The sequence below is a fragment of the Chionomys nivalis genome, chromosome 11, assembly GCF_950005125.1.
Source record: "Chionomys nivalis chromosome 11, mChiNiv1.1, whole genome shotgun sequence".
In the NCBI taxonomy this organism is placed as follows: Eukaryota; Metazoa; Chordata; class Mammalia; order Rodentia; family Cricetidae; genus Chionomys; species Chionomys nivalis.
Window position 1 is genome coordinate 15656691 of NC_080096.1, and position 20034 is coordinate 15676724.

The following is a 20034-nucleotide window of genomic DNA, read 5'->3' on the forward strand; positions in this document are numbered from 1 at the left end:
TCCTTGATTGTTCTTGGCCATAACTACCTCCATCCTCCTTTATTGTTCTAAGTTTATGACTTTGCTAGTGTCTGTATACTCACTATGTAATACTGACTGCTCTTCCAAAGGACCTGGGTTCAATTCCCATCACCCACATGGTGGGTCACAACCACCTGTAACTCTAGGTCCAGAGGATTCAACACTCTCTTCTGGCCGCCATGGGCACTGCAGACATGTGATGTAATTACGTATGCAGGCAAAACACCCATACAAATAACATAAATATAAATAAAAATCTTTGTTACTCTTTTATAAAAGAGATCCTGTATTGATCTGCCCAACTGTTTATTCATCAACTTATTACATTATTATTTCTTCTTGTTAATAAAAATATTAAATAGCTTGACCGCAAGATCACATAAGCAATGCTTAAATTTTTTTAAATTTCTACAACTTTTTCTTTTGCTCTAAGTACCATGAGATGGATGCAAATTCCCATGCTGTTTATGCTGCTGCTGTCACTCAGCCCTGAGGACTGTTCGTGCATTTAGAAGCACAAAAGGATTTTCTCCTCTGTGGCTTTTGTGCAGCCCTGGCTGGCCTGGAATTGATATGTAGACTTGGGTGATCCCCTGCCTTCTCACTGCTGGGATTGTTGGCATGTGCCACCACAGGCAGTCATGTACCTTTTTAGAACGTAGATGTTAAGATAGCCTGTACTCAAATGGTAGGACTAGATGCTCTCATGGCTGGCCATCCTCTCTGAAGAAACTGAAACAGTTGTGTGAATTAACAAACACCAGGCATGATAGCACTGTCGAGGTGCGGAAACAAAGTCTACATTTCTTGAAAATGATTTTGTAACTTTTTTTAAAAAAAGATTTACTCTGTGTTCCAAGTATTTTGCTTGCATCTGTTTATGTGCCTTATTTGTATCTGGTGCCTATGGAGGCCAGGTGAGGGTGTCCTGCCTCTGGAACTGAAGTACAAGTGGTTATATAAGTCACCCTGAGGGAGAACTTGGGAATGTATGCAGGATGCCCTGGGTTCTCGGCCTTCACCAGTTCATCAGTCAGGGAACAGGTTTTCCTGACCCGTGCTTGTTGGAGAGAGACATTGGCACTGGGCCTCTGATCCTGGTGATCTTTTGTGTCTGCCTGGTACCCATCTTAGGGAAGACAGTGGTCTCTTCTCTAATCAAGGCTTTTCCATCATTCAGCTTTTTGATTATTGTGAGGATTGTGGTGCCTTATAAGCCATTCGTATGCACAGTGGAGCCTGGACTTTTGTATGTCCATTTCAGGTATCAGGAAAAAAAAAACTGGTGGTGGGTAAAAGGAGAATCAGCCTTGACTGTTTAACAAAGACAGCTACTGTTTCTTCTTATAAACAGAGGTTTCTCTACCCTTCTCTTACCTTCTGGAGATGCTCCAATTTAACTTCACTGTAGAATCCACAAACCCAAACCTGAGCTGTGTCCTCACTCCTTCAGAGACAGGTAATCCGAACCTTCCTTACCACACTAGGGCCCTGGGGTGTGTTTCTCTCTTTCTTTGTGCTCTTCAGTTCCTAAATCACTTGGACTCTCCTGTTTTCTGCCTCCATCTCTGGTGAAGACCCTTGTACTGTACTGCCTGTCTACTACACGACAGTTCACGAGTCAGTCAAGGGCCTGGAGATTGAAACACACACAGACAGAGACACGGGTCATCCTTGAAATAAGAATGCCAAGAATGCCAATTTTATTGTGTTCCAGGGCAGCTTATATAGGGCTCTTCATTGGCTAATGGCCTTGCCCTAGCTCTCGGGATTTTCCAGCTGCAAGCCCACCAGAAACCACTCTCCTGCCATCAGGAACTCATGAGGGTCTCATGCTCAGAGCAGCTGCAGGCACAGGAAAACAAGTTGTTTACTCCAGCAGGCTAGGGGTCATAGAAAATTCAGGGTCTGAGGGTCTGCAATCCCCAACAGAGCCTCATTGGTTTGTTTGGATCTTCTTTGATAATAGAATATGCCTTCAAAATTATCTTCCTTAAATTCTATAGACACACTACTGATGCCAGACATGGTGGCGCACACCTTTGATCCCAGCACTTGGGAGGCAGAGTTAGGAGGATGAATGTGAGTTTGAGGTCAGCCTGGTCTACCAAGCAAGTTCCAGGGCAGGTAGGGCTATTCAGAAATCCTGTTTCAAACCTCCCCATCCCCACAAAAAAAGAAGAGGTACTGACTGAAATAAGATATTTAAAGTACATCTTTGGCCATGTTACTTTCTACTACAAATTCCTTCAGGGTTTTTCTTTGCCTTTAAGAGAAAACCGAAAAAAAGAAAAAAAAAAAGAGAGAGAGAGAAAACCGAGTTCTTCCAATGGCCTGTTCATCGTACTGTGCCTCTCCAGACCCATCTCCTGACTGTCCCAGCCCCCACTTTATACTCTGCACCTGATCTTTTTATAACCGCCTCCACCCCAGTGTTCTTCCTGACCAAGAGGAAGCTTTCTTACCTGTGTGCCTTCTACAACCTGCCCTGCACACACTAGCTTAGCATCAACCCTTCTGACTTCCTCATCTTTTAAGATGCAGGTCAAGGAGCTGGGGAGATGGCTCGGTGTGTAAATGTGCTTGTCACACACATGAGGACCTGAGTTTAAATATCCAGAACTTACATAAAACTTGAATGTGTAGTACATCTATACTCCAAGTCCTTCTATGGGAGATAGAAGGTGGAGACAATAGAATACCTGGAAACTCATGGGCCAAGGAAGCTGATGTCCACATTCACACACATAAATATACATATATTGCGTGTGTACACATATGCTCCTAGGTCAGCAAGGAAGGCAGTGCACTCAGAGCTGAGGGCAGAGGAGCAGAATGTAGAGGAGGTTAGACAGCCGGTGACAGCTGGTACGGTTCATTATACGAACCTTGACTTTGATCTGACACTGAAGCCATTTAAGGCATCTGTGCAAAGAAATGCCAGGTTCTGACTGTGTGTTATATAGATCACTCTGGTGGTTGAATAGAAGGTGGGGAAGGCAGAGGCGTGGAGATCAGCTATGAGATTATTGTAGAAATTTTGATAAATGGAAATGGTATCTTAGGCTGACCATGAAAGAATGAGAGGTGCTGGGATTTTCATATATTGCAGGTAGGGCAAGTGGGGTTTTCAAGGAGTAGATCTAGTGTATGAAGATACACAGGTATCTATAGTTAGCTATAGATTTTCTTTTGTTTTATTGTATGTGTGTGGGTATTTGGTCTGCATTTATGTCTGTGTACCACATGAATGCCTGGTAGTCTTGGAGGCCAAAAGAAAGCACCAGATCCCCTGAAACTGGTGCTACAGACAGTTGTGAGCTGCTACATAGGTGCTGGGAATTGAACCTGGGTCTTCTAGAAGAATAGCCAGTGCTCTTAACTATTGAGCCATCTCTCTAGCCCCATTATAGGGTTTTGGTGTGAGCAGTTAGGATAGGTTTTCTGGAAAGTGGTGAAGATGACAGGGAGCTTTGGAGACATAGACATAGAAAGCTTTTAGGTTTCCGGTTGGAGACATTGAGAAGGAATACCGGGAAGCTGGTACACCAGATGTTGGAAGTGTATACCAGAAATTGAGAGGAGGCTCGAACTGGAGAAGTGATAAGGAAAGCCCAGCAAAGAATACAGGCAAGCCTGGCCAGTGAGTCAGCTGAAGCATGTGATGTGGGATTCCCCTCTGTATGCTGAGTATACCATTGGTTAATAAAGAATCTGCTTTGGGTCTATTGCAGGACAGAATAGGGCAAGGTGGGAGTACAAGGCAGATAGAGGAGGAGAGAGTAGGCAGAGTCAAAGAGAAGCCATGTAGCCACCACAGGAGACAGATGCCATCTGCCAGCCAGAACCTTATCTGTAGACATAACCATGTGGCGGTACATGGATGAATAGAAATGGGTTAATGTAAGATATAAGAGATAGCCAATACAAAGCATGAGCCACTAGGCCATGTTGTTGTAGTAATATGGTTTCTGTGTGATTATTTTAGGTCTGGGTGGCCGGGAACAAACAAGCAGCCTCTATCTACAAGCGTGAACCAGATGACATGTGTGTACAAGGGGAGGGTGATGATCCCTGCCCAGTGCTATGACAGCATGAGTATTGGGACATTGTATTTCCAGTCTGTGTCTATATGTCTGTCTGTCCTGCTTGCCAGCACTTTTAGGGGCAATTAAAGCTTCCAGATCAGCCTGTAGTGATGACAGGCCCTTCCATAGCTGGTTTTCCCTCCGGTACTCTCTGGAATGGGGAAGGAAAGATGACTCCTAGAGTCACCATGAGGAGCAAGTGAGAACATGCATGCAGGGCTCTAAGCAAGGTCCCCGCCTCTAACTAATCCCATAGGATTATTACTATAATTATTGCTAACTCAGGAGTCTTTGTGCCCTGACCCTCCCTCTTGAGCAACAAGTGAGTGCCCTTTGGCTTGTGAGTGAATTTGTCCACTACATCTTCCCAGAATGTCTGTGTGTTTGACATAGTTCTTTGTGCGTCTCTCTAGGGCTGATCCTCTCTAGGTGGAGTCTGGAAGGAGAGAGGAAGGAGTTGAGGCTGGAGCAACACCATGGATCTCCCCAACTACAGCCAGCAGCTGCTACTGCAGCTCTACGCCCTGTGCAAGGAGCAGCGGTTCTGTGATTGCACTATTTCCATTGGCAACATCTACTTCAGGGCCCATAAGCTTGTCCTGGCAGCGGCCAGCCTCCTGTTTAAAACCTTGCTGGATAACACAGATGCCATCTCCATCGATGCATCAGTGGTGAGCCCCGAGGAGTTTGCCCTCTTGCTAGAAATGACATACACTGGCAAGCTCCCCGTGGGCAAGCACAACTTCTCCAAGATCATCTCCTTAGCAGATAGCTTGCAGATGTTTGATGTGGCTGTTGGTTGTAAAAATCTTCTGACCAACCTTGTAAACTGCTCTGTCCAGGGGCAGGTGGTAAGGGATATCTCAGTGCTGTCTTCAGAGGCAGGTGGCAAGGACTCAGAGAAGCCTCAAGTAGAAGTCATTTCTTCTGAAGGTTCTGGGGAGCCATCTTCATCCCTAGAAGTTTCTACCGTGCCAGCAGGCCCTGAGAAAGCCAAGACCCAGGAAGTAACTCACGTGGCTACCCAAGAGATAAATTCAGATCCTCCCGTTGTTAAGGTGCCTACAGAGATCACAGGGGTGACTCCTCACACAGCCGAAGTTTGTTCCACTTCTGATGGACAGCTCCCAAGTCAGGCAGAGGAAACCAACACACAAGCAGGTAACCATCGTTTGATTTTGTATTTCATTTCATTTAAATTTATATTTAATTGAAATCCACACTTCTAGTGCCTTTACAGTATTTGATGTTTTTTACTTTTTGAAATTCTTTGTTTTGTGCTTTTTTGTTATTTTGAGACAAAGTCCCTCTATGGAGCCCTAGGTAGCTTGGAACTCACTGTGTAAGACCAAGTTGGCTTTGGCAATCTTCCTGCCTCTGCCTCCCAAGTGCTGAGATTACAGGTATGTATCATCATGCCCTGCAAATTTTTGTTTCACTGATAGTTTTCAATACTAAGACAGCAGTGTCCTGCTGCTTCCCAGAGCTGCCCAAGACCTCCACTAGACATGATGTGTGGAGAAAAAAGCCTTAAAATGCTGATGTCCTACTTATTCGTGTGCTAGGTGGGGCAGTCTTGGACTGACAGTTCTCCTCAACTGAAACTGCTTTTTTGTCGTTTTAAATGATAAAGCCCTGTTTTGTTTCATTCTGCTCTTCCTTCAGAGTGTGAGAGGAAGCAGGAGCAGCTGAATTTCCTGCTAGAACGGGAAAGTGTCTTCTCAAATGCAGTCTTGCTCACCCAGGACACACTGAAAAGACTGGAAGGATGCTCAGAAATTAAAGGCCCTCAGAAGGAGGTAGGTGCCTCCAAGCATCATTTGTCTGGATTCAGCATCTCAGGAATCCAAGTCAATGTCCCTCACAGGATAGAAATAGAAAAATGCAAAACTCCTAGGGTTTCACTTTCCCTAATGACCTCCCTCCCTTTCCAAAGAAGGGTCTTGAAAGACCGCTAAGCAGTATACTTCCAAAAGGAAGTTGTATTTTGATCACCATGAGAATTCAGCTTTTTTTAAATCAGTTTTGTTGTTGTTGTTGTTTTGAGAATTGCTCTGTAACCCAGACTGGCCTTGAACATCCTCCTGCTTCAGCCTCTAAGTGCTGGGATTTCAGGTGTGCACCATGGTGCCTTGTACCAAGCTTTCTTTTGAGCCACCAACCAACTCCCAAATCATGGCACAGAGAGTAGTTATGAATGCTCAGCCTTAGCTTAGGCTTGTTTCTTGCTAGCTCTTTTAATTTAGCCTTTTTCTCTTCATCTATGTTTTACCTCAGGACTTTTTACCTTTTTTTCACTCCCTCTCCCTCCCCCTTCTGTCCCCCCTCTCATCCCCTTCCCCCCCCCCCCTTTTTTAAATTTTTGTGTGTTGGGTTTTATCATGGGTAAGAACTGTCACTGTCAAGGTATGCCCCCCCCCCTCTCTTTCTTTCTTCTATCTTTCCTGCTTCTTTTGTCTGGCTGGCCTGGCTGCATTGTGTCCCCCTCCCTCCCAATCTCGTCGTTCTTTTTGCCTGGATTCCTCCTCTTATTCAGCCCTGCCTGTCCCTCTTCTGCCTGCTATTGGCCATTCAACTGTTTATTAGACCAATTAGGTGTCTTAGGCAGGCAAGGTGAAACACAACAGATCTTTACATAATTAAACAAGTACAGTATAAACAAACGCAACACACCTTTACCTAGTTAAAGTCATATGCCACAACATAAACAAATGTAACACACCTTTACATAGTTAAATATGCCACAACATAAACAAATGTAACACACCATTACCTAGTTAAAGTAATATGCCACAACATAAACAAATGTAACACACCTTTACCTAGTTAAAGTAATATTTCCACAACATAAACAAATGTAACACACCTTTACCTAGTTAAAGTAATATTTCCACAACATAAACAAATATAACACATCTTTACATAGTTAAATATGCCACAACATAAACAAATGTAACACACCTTTACCTAGTTAAAGTAATATGCCACAACATAAACAAAGGTAACACATCTTTACATAGTTGAAGTAATATTTCCACAACATAAACAAATATAACACACCTTTACCTAGTTAAAGTAATATTTCCACAACATAAACAAATGTAACACACCTTTACCTAGTTAAAGTAATATTTCCACAACATAAACAAATGTAACACACCTTTACCTAGTTAAAGTAATATGCCACAACAAAGTAGTGTCAGATAACCCCAAATCAGAGAGGTAGACAACAGACACTCAAAACATGTGCAGAAAGTGTTTAATAGAAACACACAGCAGATGGCATCACATGAGGAATACATTGGCCCTTTCAGACATTAAAAACACAACGGGAGACATTTTTTAGTAACACTATGCTAAACTTGATACATAATTTATCTCATTCAATCCTCATAGAAACAATGGGTCTATCTTTTGGTCCTGTTTTATGGTTGAAAATTCAAAGAGGTGAAAAAGCCTGATAAAGGCACAGAGCACATAAGAGTTGTAGCCAGATGGAAAACCCAAGGCTTCTGACTTTGTGTTGTCTTGAGGATAGAGCACAGGGCCTACCTTGAACGTCTTCTACTGCCAAGTACACCCTCAGCTCCAGTTCTAACATTAGAGAGCTGCCCACTGAAGTATCCTGAGTCTACCAGGGCGAAAGTGACCCATATGTGGAAACACATTAGCAATCTCCTGACAGGAAGCTGCCAGATGGTTGTCATGCTGTTTCTTAGCTGCCCTTTTCTGTTTTCAGTAAGGCAAGTGAGACCCATCCCCACCTGTGCTCTGCACACCTGACCCTGCAGGGTTCACTCCACAGGCACTTAGAAGCCCACCTGCTTCCTCTGGAGAACCAGCTGAGAGCTTGGCAGGGGGCTCCAGCAGGCCGACCTATCTGATGGGGAATGTCAGAATGAGGGTCTCTGCAGCTGCAGCCTGCTGTCTGCTGATTCTGTCAGTAAATGCCTACTAGCATTGCATTGTGTTCCTGACTCATTGTAGGTTACATTTTAGAAAACAAACTCAAATTCAGTATTGATTTTAACCATATTAGTAAATATTTGGCCTTAGTCATGAATCTCTGTCTTAAGAATAATACTTTTTATAAGGCTGGTCAAGGGGGTGAGGTTCAAGTTGTAAAATCCCTGTCACCCTTTGTCTGGTTGCTCTGAAGGACATTTTGGTTTTATATTTTTCACTTGTATATTCTCTTCACTGCTTAATCCATCACTTTTGTTGTTGGTTTGTTACCTTGATAACATCTAGGCATGCCTCTTCACTTTCTCCCTTAGGCTTTCTCTCCTTCCCTTAGATCAGCAGTGCTCAGATGAGTAAAACTTGTGTTTATTTGAGTTGTGTCTTTGCCCTTTTTGGATAACGCTGTGCGTAGATGTGTTCATTGCAGGAGCCAGAGAAATGGCCCCGTGGTTAGGAACACTCACTACTTTTGCAGAGGATCTGGGTTCAGTTTTCTGCACCCACATGGAGGCTCTGGCATCTGTGGACACGATGCACAAAGACAATGTACATACATACATACATGCAGGCAGAACACTCATGATACACATAAAAGAAAAATAAATTGCAAAAAATATATCTTTATGTGGGTCTGTTGAATGCTTCCTTTTTTCTTTCTGTCCTTTCTAATTCTTGTTCTGATCTTCTGATGGCAGTAGCTTTAAAAGTGCTTTAGAAGAGCACCGAGTCACTGCTGGAGATCATTACAGGCTTGTGTTATTTCTTCCTTGATGTTAGAGGTCAGAGTACCAGCTTTAAAAATCACTTGGTGACTGTATTTATTTAAAACTGTCCATAATACGTCTTTGGACTTCAGAATGCAGATGGAAACAGTCTTTAAGAACGTAAGATTAAATTAAATAAAAGGGCAGAGGATGTAGCTATGGTAGAAGTCTTGCCTAGTAAGCACAAGGCCCTGGGTTTGATTCCTATCACTGCAAAAAAGAAAAAAAAATTATTGAGTTAGGGTTGGGAAGCCATTGTATTTCCAGGATCTTCTGTTCTCATTTCTTTCAGCCAGCTTTAGAGAGGCATACTCGATTGTAGTACACTGTACACTTGAAGTGCACAATTTGGTAAGTTTTAATGTATGTCCAGAGACCATTATCACAGTCAAGGTAGGCATGTAGCACCCCAAATCTCCTCATGGTCTTTGGAAATCCATCCCTCCATTCACCTATCCCTTACATCAAGCAACTTCAGCCTTTCCTAGTCATAATCTGGTTTTGCTTGAGAAATTTTCTGTGCCCCTGGGTATACAGGTATATATATATATATATATATATATATATATATATATATATATACACACACATATATATATATATGATATGCAGATCCAACATTATTGATAATAAATCGTCAAGAAATTTATTTTAAGATAATTTTTTGATGTATATATAATTTCACCATTTATTGTACACAAAAGCAGATTTACATACTAATGAGATGGATGTCTATTTTTATGTAAAAAATCTTGGCTGAATATTTGATACGGATGCAGAGAGCATCTTCAGCATTTTCCAAGTTGATGAATACTTGGGCTTCACAGTTGTGACTGCAGAGAGTGCTGCTTCACATAAAATGACACAAGGGTGTTGAGGGCCATTTCAGAAATGATGTGAAATACTGTTCTAATCTCAAGGCGAAATTCATTCAATCTTTTTTTAAAAAAATAAAATAAAATATGAGCCAGCAATTTGAAAAATCAAGCATTCTATCACAGCGCAACCCCAAATGCACTAACTTAATACTCACATGCTGAGAAATGATGGTAGAAAAATACTCAGTCTTTGCTTTTCCTAAACCGTGTGTCTCTGTAAGCAGAAAAAACTTGGTGAAAGCAGTAAAACCCCCTATAGTTCCTAGAAGCAGTAGCCTTGACTGATTGCTGAGGTGCTTGAGTTAGCATTTGTGGCATGCCTGGCATGCCAGTGTGTGCAGAATAAATTGTACACACTGCATTCAGAACCGAGGTTTCAGTAAAGTCTCACTGTCAGACCAAGTGAGCACGGCCAGAAACTACACAGATTTATTACCCATTTGATTTTAACTTCGATTTTCTTACTGTTGCATATTCAGAAACATTCTGTCGCCAAATCTTTTGTAATACCACACACACACACACACAGTTATCTGATCCCAGTTGGATCAGGCTCTAGGTACCGCTCATTGGCTTTCTGTCTATTTAGATTAGCTTGTATTTTCTAGAGTATTGCAGAAATGGAGTCTGTGGGGGTCTGTTTCCTTACCACACTTTGTTGAGACTCATCCGTGCTATTTATTGTATGTTCATTCCTTCTTCTTGCTGGGTAATAATCCATTGCAATACTAATAGTTTATTTGCTCAGCTTGACTACTTCCTTGTGACCTTGAGCAACCTAGACTTTATAAGGCTTGGTTTCTTACTTTATAAAATGGTAATGTCACCAGGCACCACCTTGTTGGGTCATTATGACGTAATTAAGATTATTTATATGGTATTCTCTATAAAATGCCAGGCACACAGCAGGAATTCACTAGGTAGCAACTGCTGCCTTGATTTCTAATCACCTCAATGCTTGTTGGCCTAAGCAGCCTCTGCTCTCTTTTCACTGAGTTCTTAGATGTCCCAGTGCTGTGTGCTTCACTCTGACTTGTGAGATGTTTGTGTGGCCCTAGGCCTAATGTATCGGGCACGTTTTCAGAGACGTACCAACCTCTTGAGTGGAAGTAGCTTCCTGAACTGCAGGGGTGTGGTCTCAGACAAAGTCCTTGGTCTTCCAACAGCGGTGTGTTCCATATGGTCTGGGAGACTTGTTAAGACGGGAACCTCCAGAGAGTTTGATTCTTAAGTCATGGGAGAGCTTCGGAATCTGCCTTTAGCCGGTTTCTCAGGGGGCTGCCATCTAGGTGTCTGTGTGCCATGAACCACATTTTGAGAATCACTGCTGAAGTTAATGACCTGCAGACTCCTACAGTGCATGATGGCAGAGGGCATGATGCCTGTGTCCTAAGAGGCTATAGAGCAGCGGTTCTCAACCTTCCTAATGCTGTGACCCTTTAATACAGTTCCTCATGTTGTGGTCACCCCAACCATAAAATTACTACATTGCTACTTCATAACTAATTTGCTACTGTTATAAATCATAATGTTTACATATGTCTACATAGCTGTTTTCCAATGATCTTAGGCAACCCCTGTGCAAGGGGCTGCAACCCACAGGTTGAGAACCACTGCCATAACTCTCCAGCTGTCTCTGCTTGCCTTTGATTCAGCAGATGTTCGGTGAGCCACTGGTATGAACCAGGCAACCCTGATCCATATCATTGGAGATTACATCATGGTGAAAACATTGTTCCACAAGTATAGCCAGCTTCTGGGTGGGATCCTGCTGAAAGGTTTCCGTGATGAGTGTATTCAAGAATTATTTCCCAGAGCAGCACATTTTAAGCTCTAGTACAACTATAGGGTTTGACTTTTCTCATTGGTGTTGCTGTTTTTCCTGTTCTTAAATTTTTAGTTCCTGATGGAGGTGGGTCTTGTATTTATCTGTTGCTTTCATTGGTTAATTAATAAGAAACTGCCTAGGCCCATTTGATAGGCCAACCCTTAGGTGGGTGGAGTAAACAGAACAGAATGCTGGGAGAAAGAAGCTGAGTCAGTGAGTCGCCATGATTCTCCCACTCCAGACAGACGCAGGTTAAGATCTTTCCTGGTAAGCCAGCTCGTGGTGCTACACAAAATATTAGAAATGGGTTAAATCAATATGTAAGAGCTAGCCAATAAGAGGCTGGAGCTAATGGGCCAGACAGTGTTTAAAAGAATACAGTTTCCATGTAATTATTTCTGGTAAAGCCATGCAGGCGACCGGGTGCTGGGGACGCAGCCCCGCCGCTCCTACTACAACAAGTTCCCAAGAAGTTTTGAATGTTTTATTGTTTTTGTTATTGGGCTAATCATGATATAACTTGACACCATTAAAAATATTCCCACTGTGTGTGCCATTTGAGGCCTTCTGCCCCTGGTGAGTGGCATCGGGTTCTGATTGAGACACACAGATCCAAGGCATACAGATGACATGGACTGAGTTCAGGGAGAGCTTGGGCTCCTGGTGTCCTGAAAGGTTTATCTCCCAAGCTACCTGACGAAAGGTGGCAAAGCCATTCCCTAAGTAATCATTGCTGAAATACAAGAGGCTGGGTGCTGGAACCCAGGGAAGCTCCACAGCCAGAACTGATGAGAGCACGTCTGCTGGGGCTGGGGTGTGGGAGCATCTCCTGCCAAACTGTACACAGTCTAACTGCCACTGTCGTTAAAGAAAGCACTGGTGACTTTCTGGCTGAGTAAAACCTGTTTCAAGCCAGCCCATATTTTCTTTCAGCGTGTGCTATACCTTTTCATTGTCTTCTTCCTTTATTCCTAGCCACGTCCCTGCTTTTAGTTAAATGTGTGTATAGCAAAGAGATCTTTGTCAGGAATAAGAAGCTAACTTCTCCACTATTGATTCCTCGCCTATCTTATTTCACTTTCAAATTTGATGTCTCAGAAAGACTCCCAAAGCTGAAGACCAGGTAGCATTCATTCTCTTTCAGCTGCATTTCAAAGGCGAGCTAGTTTCCTCCTCTGTGAATCTGTTCTCAGTGGTGCTTTGCCTTGTGGCCCGGTGCACCTTTTTGTCGTAAGGACAGTGCTCACTGGCTAGGGTAACCCTCTCATTCCCATGTCTACAAGTCAGCTGGTGTTTTCCAGATCTCTGGACATCAAGTCTGGGTCACACAGCTAGAGCTCTAAAAGGCTTGCAGTTGTAGGGAAAGGCTCACACTTTGCGTGAGCACTCTGTACTGGTCTCTGTAGTAATCACACAGATTAAGAAGAATAGTGTGCATATTGCTGTGTCCTACTCAGTGTTCAGTGACTGGTTCTGGTAGGTCTGGTAGCATCCAGTGCAGAGAGATTTAATGTATCCAGCGTTTTATTCAGACTACTCTGCTTGCTGCCCTGTGACCTTAGGTAAGTTCCTTAGCCTCTCCAGTGCTTATCTAGATAGCAGAAGGAATGCCTCCTGGGATAGTGTGAGGAGTAAAGTAGACAGCAAGTCTACACTCAGTCCAGGATGGTATGGAACTATTATTTATGGTCTGTGTCACAGTTTATTTTTATTTATTTTGGTGTTAGCAATTGAGCAGGACTTGATGTATACTAAACAGACACATTCCCCCAGAGTTATACCCCAGCCTCATCTTTATCATTATTGCTGTCCCCCGACCCTCATCATGGATGGGAGGGTCTGAGCGCACAAGACTGTCACCCAGACAAATGTGAAGGTCCTAGGGAGAAACAGTTGAGATAAGCAACAAAAAGACTTGGGTGAAGGGATAGAGTAGATGCTTTTTCTGTGTTGTAGAAGGAGAACTAACTGCCTCATTTTGAAATATGTCTACCTACATTTTACTCAGTAATTTTGACTACTTGCATGAACATGTGTTGACATGAGTTTACTGAAATACCTTTAACTCCTTACGAGTCAAAGAAGTAGTAGTGTTTGGTTAAAGAACTTGGCCCTAGTGGCAAGGCTATATTTTACTTGGGATCTTAGAGTTCTGTTACATGGTGACAGCCCTGTGCAATATATGGCACCCTCTTGGCACTCCTGTCTGGGCAGAGCTGCTGTTGCACTACAGAATGCCTTCAAGCCTGGAGTGCCCGCTCTGATGTGAATGCCCAGTCAGTGCTGGGGTGAAGAGCAGGGCTGCCCAGGCAGCTGACAGTTCCCTGCTTCTCCTCCCAGGTGGTCACCCAGCACCACTGCCGAGCAATGAAGTTAACAAATGTTTTAATTTCACCGCTGAGTAGTTCTGCAGAGGGAGAGACAGCAGATGAGAGCACTTCAGAAGCCTCTGCTGGTGGAAGCTTCATTCCCCTCAGCTCAGATGATAATGCCAGACACAGTGGATACCCAGAGAGAATGCGAACTATTCAGAGAGCCGTAGGTGAACAAAGGAAACAGCCCGGCCTGGGCTAGAATAAGGGGACTGTGTGGTATCAGTGAGAAAGGAAGGAAGGAAAAGGAAAACGGAGGAAGCAGTGTGTTTACTGAGGGAGTTAGGAGTGAAGAGTGACTGTGAGCCACCTCTTCTGTGTGAGGCATCACTGTAACGTTCAGCAGCCTGGAAACAGCGAGTCCTTATTCTCAGATTCTGCAGGTCAGGAGTTCCTGGGTGGAACCTGGCTGGTCCCTGATTAGTCTCATGCTCAGAGCAGCTGCAGGCAAAGGGTCATAGAAAATTCAGGGTCTGGGAGTCCACAGTCCCCAACACCAGACAGAAAAGCATAGTAACCTAACTCCCAGAGGCTTATCTCATTGCTTATGCCCTAGTCTCTTCTTGAATAAATCATGAGGTTCAGACCAAGGGTGTAGCTACCTGGAGGCAGAAGTCTGGGGAGCTGTTTTGCATGTTGACCCCAGGATCCCTACTACTATCAGTGAGGGGTATTCTAAAGAGATGGTGGACCGACTACAAAAAGCATGAGAAGGTGAATTAATTTGGCCAAAGGGGATTTAAGCATTCACCTGATGTCTTTATTTCTTGTTCATTGTGTTTAAAGTAGATATTTGCCTAAGGTTAATGGAAATTATTTATAAAATCTTTATGTAGATTTTTGAAAATGTGTGTGCACCTGCACACATGTGCCTGCAGAAGCCAGAAGAGAAGGGGCATCAGATCCTCTAGACCTGGAGTTACAGGTGGTTATGAACTTCTCTTTATGGGTACTGGAGCCTGAATTCTGGTCCTCTGCAAGAGCAGCAAGTGCTCTTAGCCAAAAGTGTAGATTATTAAACTAGGTTTTGTCCTAGTTTACTTTTAGAGATGACCAAAACCACAAGAAACCCCTTTAAAGGTTACTATAAGAAAGATATATGCAACTGTATGAAGGAATTATGTTTTGGTGACCTCATGTTTTTTCAAAATAAACTTTTGCTAAAAGAGAAATATTAATTCTCCCTTCCAATTGGTCTTCCTCCCATTCACATAAGAGATGGCCTATCAGATCAAAGAAAGGCATGTTCATTTTGTTTATCTTCCCACTGGGGTTGCTAAATCTTTACTGTGATCTGACATAGTCCAGACTGTGCCCTGAGACCTGGAGTCTAAGGCAGATCTCGCAGAGCTGTGTGGTGTAATACTGATGTGGCTCTGCTCAGAAGAGGGCCGGAGATCGGAGCCTCTTTGCAGGATTGTCCAGGAAAGAAATAAGGGTTGACAGGAGGCTGGGGCCAGCCGGGCTGTGGAACAGTTTCTTGTCTCTTCAAAACAATGTTTTAGACCAGTTTTAGATCCTGCTGTGGTTACGGATTTGGGAGAAAGCTGAAAGGGACTGGTTACAAAGATGGGTTTTTAACCATAGTACTTCAGGGTCACCAATGTCAGGAAATTATGATGCCAAGGCGGAGTGATGCCAAATGCTATCAGCATGAGGCAAGAGGCAAGACAGGCTGTGTGAGTTCCAGAAGAAACTTTGACACTTTTCGTTTCTAGAGTAGATGCAGCCATTACCATGGGGTAATTGATATGTGAATCACGTTCTCTGACAGCTGGCACCTATAAGCCAACACATTGTTAGCCTTATTACAGAATATATCTAAAAGTAATAAGGCCCGTGTCTTTCTAAATAGTCTATTATTCGGAATGTAAATGACTTTAAGTGTTCTTTTTTCCTAACTCGCAAGATTTTAATTGCATTCTCAAATAGTAAAATGACAGTTCGTTCAATTTGAAATTCAGATATCTTTGCCTGAGAAATATCCAGTGTCATAAGATTCAGAAAGGTCTAATTAGGCAAGAAATGCGTTGCATTTGTTAAAAATACACTGCACACCTACTATGTGGCAGGCTGTACTTCTTGCTGAGGCTGTAGAGTCCTGGGAGTAGGATTGCTGTCTTCCAAAAGTCTCTGAGGAGAAAGCAGTAAACAGTTACAGTATATGTGTCCTCACAGAGGAGGACCAGCAGAGAGGAAGCAGGCCTGTGGGGAGCCTAAGGAAGATGGTGCAGTGGGTGAAGGGCTGATGGAGAGATGTGAGGGTCAAGTTGTCAGAGCCCTCATGCCAAAGACAGAGTGTTTGAGGGTAATTAATCTCTTTCTCTCTTGGCACCTGGTTCACAGATCATAATAGAATGTCTCAAGGATGACGGAGGAGGCTCAGCATTCCAGAGAATCCTGGGCAAAGTGCATGATGGGAGCCTGGATGTGCAGGTGGTCTTGTCTCTGATGAGACTATACCAGGAATCCACACCTACAGAGAAGGTGTCTCAGTCTCAGCCAGAAGGTAGGAGGGCATTCTGGCCACCTGGGTGACCCAGCTTTTACAGTTCCAGCCAGTGATGTGTGTTGTTGGTGGCTTTCATGTAGGTTCCTGTGCCATCCCAGAAGCTGCATGTTAAATGTGCACAGGCTCCATGTGAGTCTCCATTTCAGCCCTCAGCAAACTGAGGCTACTGTCACTGTCCTCATGCCTTTCAAAAAGCCAAATGTCCAAAGCAGCGCCTCAAGTGACTGGTTCGCTGCCAGCACTTAAAGGCTGAAGTTGCTCTCATTTGGGTTAGGTACAAAGCAGTGGCCTTGCCTACCAGAAGTTAACCTCTGGCTGGCTCTGAAGCTTTGTATTTCGACAGATAAATGAAACATTTTTCCTTTCATAGAGTTTAAACAGAATAATAAAGTATTTTTCTCTCCAAAAGTGATTCTGCATTCAGGTGCACCGAAGCTCTTTACTATTCCGTTAGATCTCTCTCGACAGACCACGCTGTCATTTTCTTCAAATTGACTAGCTTCTCTTGTGTGTCTCTAATTCCTTCTCCCCCAGGGAGCGCAGGGGAGGGAAAGACCTTGTCTGTTCTGTTACTGGAACACAAAGAGGACCTGATCCAGTGTGTGACACAGCTCAGACCTATTGTGGAGTTCCTGGAAACAGCCAAGGAGGAATTCCTGCCTGTCTCCGAAAAAAGGGTAACTGTGTCAAGCCTCTGCCCCCTTCTGAACTGCTGCAGAGCTTGTTCTAGTGCTCTGCTGCACGAGGTGCTTTTTGCCTTGCGATGTTTTGATACTTTCTGCATTGTAATCACCTTGGCTGACTGGAGGTTCCTGTTGCATGCTCCATCACATTTCTTGCCATAGCTTACACCGCGCACTTTGCAGCACATGGCCACTGGGCAGGGCAGGTGGATGGGTAGATGACCCTACTGCTGCTGGGACTCTGACTGCCAGAAGCTACTGTTCCAGGAGCTGAATGTTGTGGCACATTTGTAATTATGATGCCTTTCTTATTTACAGAAATGATACATGATTAGTATGTAGATACAGAAGAAAACAGGCAAATATAAATATTTTAAAAATCGAGAGGATCCTACTACAGCAGCATGTGTTTCTCTTTGTCTCTTTGGAGTCCTGGGATGAGGCAGCACAAGCTCACGGCTCTTCTCTGCTACCACATGTCTCTGTCTACACTAAGGGATTGGGGAGCGCTGTTGTATTCTAATGGACATCCCATGACTCATTCACACTTCTTGGGCATTTGTTGCCAATACTTTGGTATAATAAATGATGTTGTAGAGGACATTCTTGCAGGCTAAGCTCTGCAAACTTCTCAATATTATTTCCTTAGGGTAATTTTTAAATGAAATTTTAAAATAGAATGTAAAAGTCTTTGTGGACATTCTCAAATTGCCCTTCAGAAAGGTCACACGCCAGTTTATTCTCCCAACAGCTAGCTGCTAAAACCTCATAAAACTGCTGGCATGACTTCTTAGGGCAACTAGATAACTGTTTTTGTTGGGGTTATCGATTTCAACTTTGTGCTAAAAATATGTCTCTCTAGAAGGAAGGGTGGGGAGAGAGAACTTTCGTGGCATTACTTAAAACTAAGAGAGTGACTTAGATGCCCAGGAGAGATGGTTTCCGAACCATTGGTGTGATAGCACTGGGTACATAGTGGGCTGGGTCCTAGATTCCCTCTGCCTGAGTCATCTTAGGTTAAATATCCAGGCAGGCAGACAGTTGAGGGAAGCGTCTAATCTCAGAAGTGTATTTTGGAAATTGATGTTTTAAAGTTCTGTAAAATTCATAGACAATGCTAATATGGTGGGGAATGAACTCGTGTTTTCCTCCTGAGGTTACAGATTAGGTGTAATCTTGGGCACTCATTTTCAGTGAGTTCTTATCGCCCCAGAAGCCTCTGATTCCCTGTTGAGAGATTTCATTCGATTATTCCTCCCAGCCCTTTCCTGATGAGCTGGGCTGAAAGTGGACTTTGAGCTGTTCCATTACCTTGTGAAACAGCACTTGGAGGTAGAACCAGCCCCAGCCCTAAGCTCTGCTGCAGGATAGACCACACTGTCATTTTCTTCTGTCACTTTCAGTTTACTTGACAAAAAAGCCTGGAGCAGAACTTAAATGAGTTGCAAATCACAGCAGCACTTCTCAGGCTGGGTCACACAGCCTAGTGCAGCTGCTATAGGATCCGAAGCCCAGCCCTGCACCAGGCCTTTCAGAACTTCTTTTTTGAAATTATGCTTTCTGTGCTTTATCTGTAAAAGTCTTGAGTTCTTTCTGTAAAAAATGAGAAAGAAGAACTTCTTAATTCACAGCATAAGCATAGCAGATACAAGTTGCCATTTTCTTGCTGCTTATGGCCTGCTAAGCAATATACTGAAGACTTGTGCTGTTCCTGACTTTTTCTTCCCAGCAGTTCTGTAGCCTCATGGACAGGGACCATCCCCATAAGAAGTGGGAGCTTGGGGAGGCTGGGGCTCTGCTGGGCTTGAGCACATCGAGAGCATCCTCACTACTGTGCAGATGGCTTGTGGCCAATGGCAGCATGCTTCTGAAGGAGCACATGTGTCCTTAGCAGTCACGGCAGGCTTTGTAAGCTGCAGCCTCATCTCAGGATCCACAGAAGTTGGAGATCTGCAGGAGTTGGTGCAGTTATCTCTATTTGCAAGTGAGGAAAACAAGTTCCCAAGAATCATGGAACTTGCCCGAAGTCACACAGCATGAATAGCTAGAACTGGGGTACAAACTGGGTCAGTCTGGCCTTAAGAGCCATCCCTGAGCTTCTTCATCGGGCATCAGAAGGCTGCTTAAGAGTGAGGGGTTGGTGCTGAAGTCACTACAGGTTTTAAGTACAAGGTCTTAAATTTTAAATTATGATTCACTTAGTTGCTATCCACCCTATATTAGACTTTATCCAAAGAAAGATGACTAACAAGGAATATGACAACTTGATTATTTTACACATATTCCTTTCATATGTAGAAAGCCAATTTGGCTTTAAAGCTCAATTCGTTATTTTATAACAGAGCTAATTTGATAATGGCAGCTGCTGGCATGCTTCTGTGACTGATTGCTTGACTGTCTCCTGAGAGCAGGCATTTCCCAGAGGAAGGCTTACATTTCAGTTGCTATGGATCAAGTATACTGAAATAATCTGCTCTCTTGGTTCTGTAAGAACCATGCTACACATTTTGCACCATGGTCCATTAAGAAATGGTTCTATGCCAGGAGGTGGCGGCACACACATTTAATCCAGCACTCGGGAGGCAGAGGCAAGCAGATCTCTGTGAGTTTGAGGCCAGCCTGGTCTACAAGTTCTAGGACAGCCAGGATTGTTACACAGAGAAACCCTGTCTCAAAAAAGAAAAGAAAAATAGTTCTGCGGCAATAGGAAAGTGTCTGTCACATGTTTAATTGTTGAACATATTTTCTAGAGCCCCGTGACCTTTTGCTCAGAAAATCCATTGACAAACCAAGAAAGATCAAGGGAAGTGGGACTGTTGAGTTGTGAGTGGAGCTGAAACATGCGGTCATTCAGAGGCTGGGGAGATGGGCTGGTGGGTAAGACAGCTGCATGAACGTGAGGACCCGAGTGTGGATCCTGCACTC

At 43.6% G+C, this 20034-nt stretch overlaps 1 protein-coding gene across 3 annotated transcripts in view; it reads left to right on the top strand.

Moving 5' to 3' along the window:
• Nucleotides 1-20034, top strand: part of Zbtb40 (zinc finger and BTB domain containing 40) — a 70522-nt gene that overhangs the window by 24949 nt on the left and 25539 nt on the right. For all 3 annotated transcript variants that reach the window (XM_057784769.1, XM_057784768.1, XM_057784770.1), the window contains exons 2-5: nt 4523-5270; nt 5775-5908; nt 16261-16423; nt 16961-17103. In XM_057784769.1, coding sequence (XP_057640752.1) covers nt 4586-5270; nt 5775-5908; nt 16261-16423; nt 16961-17103 — 1125 coding nt within the window. In that variant the 5' untranslated portion in view covers nt 4523-4585. The remainder of the gene's footprint in view (nt 1-4522; nt 5271-5774; nt 5909-16260; nt 16424-16960; nt 17104-20034) is intronic.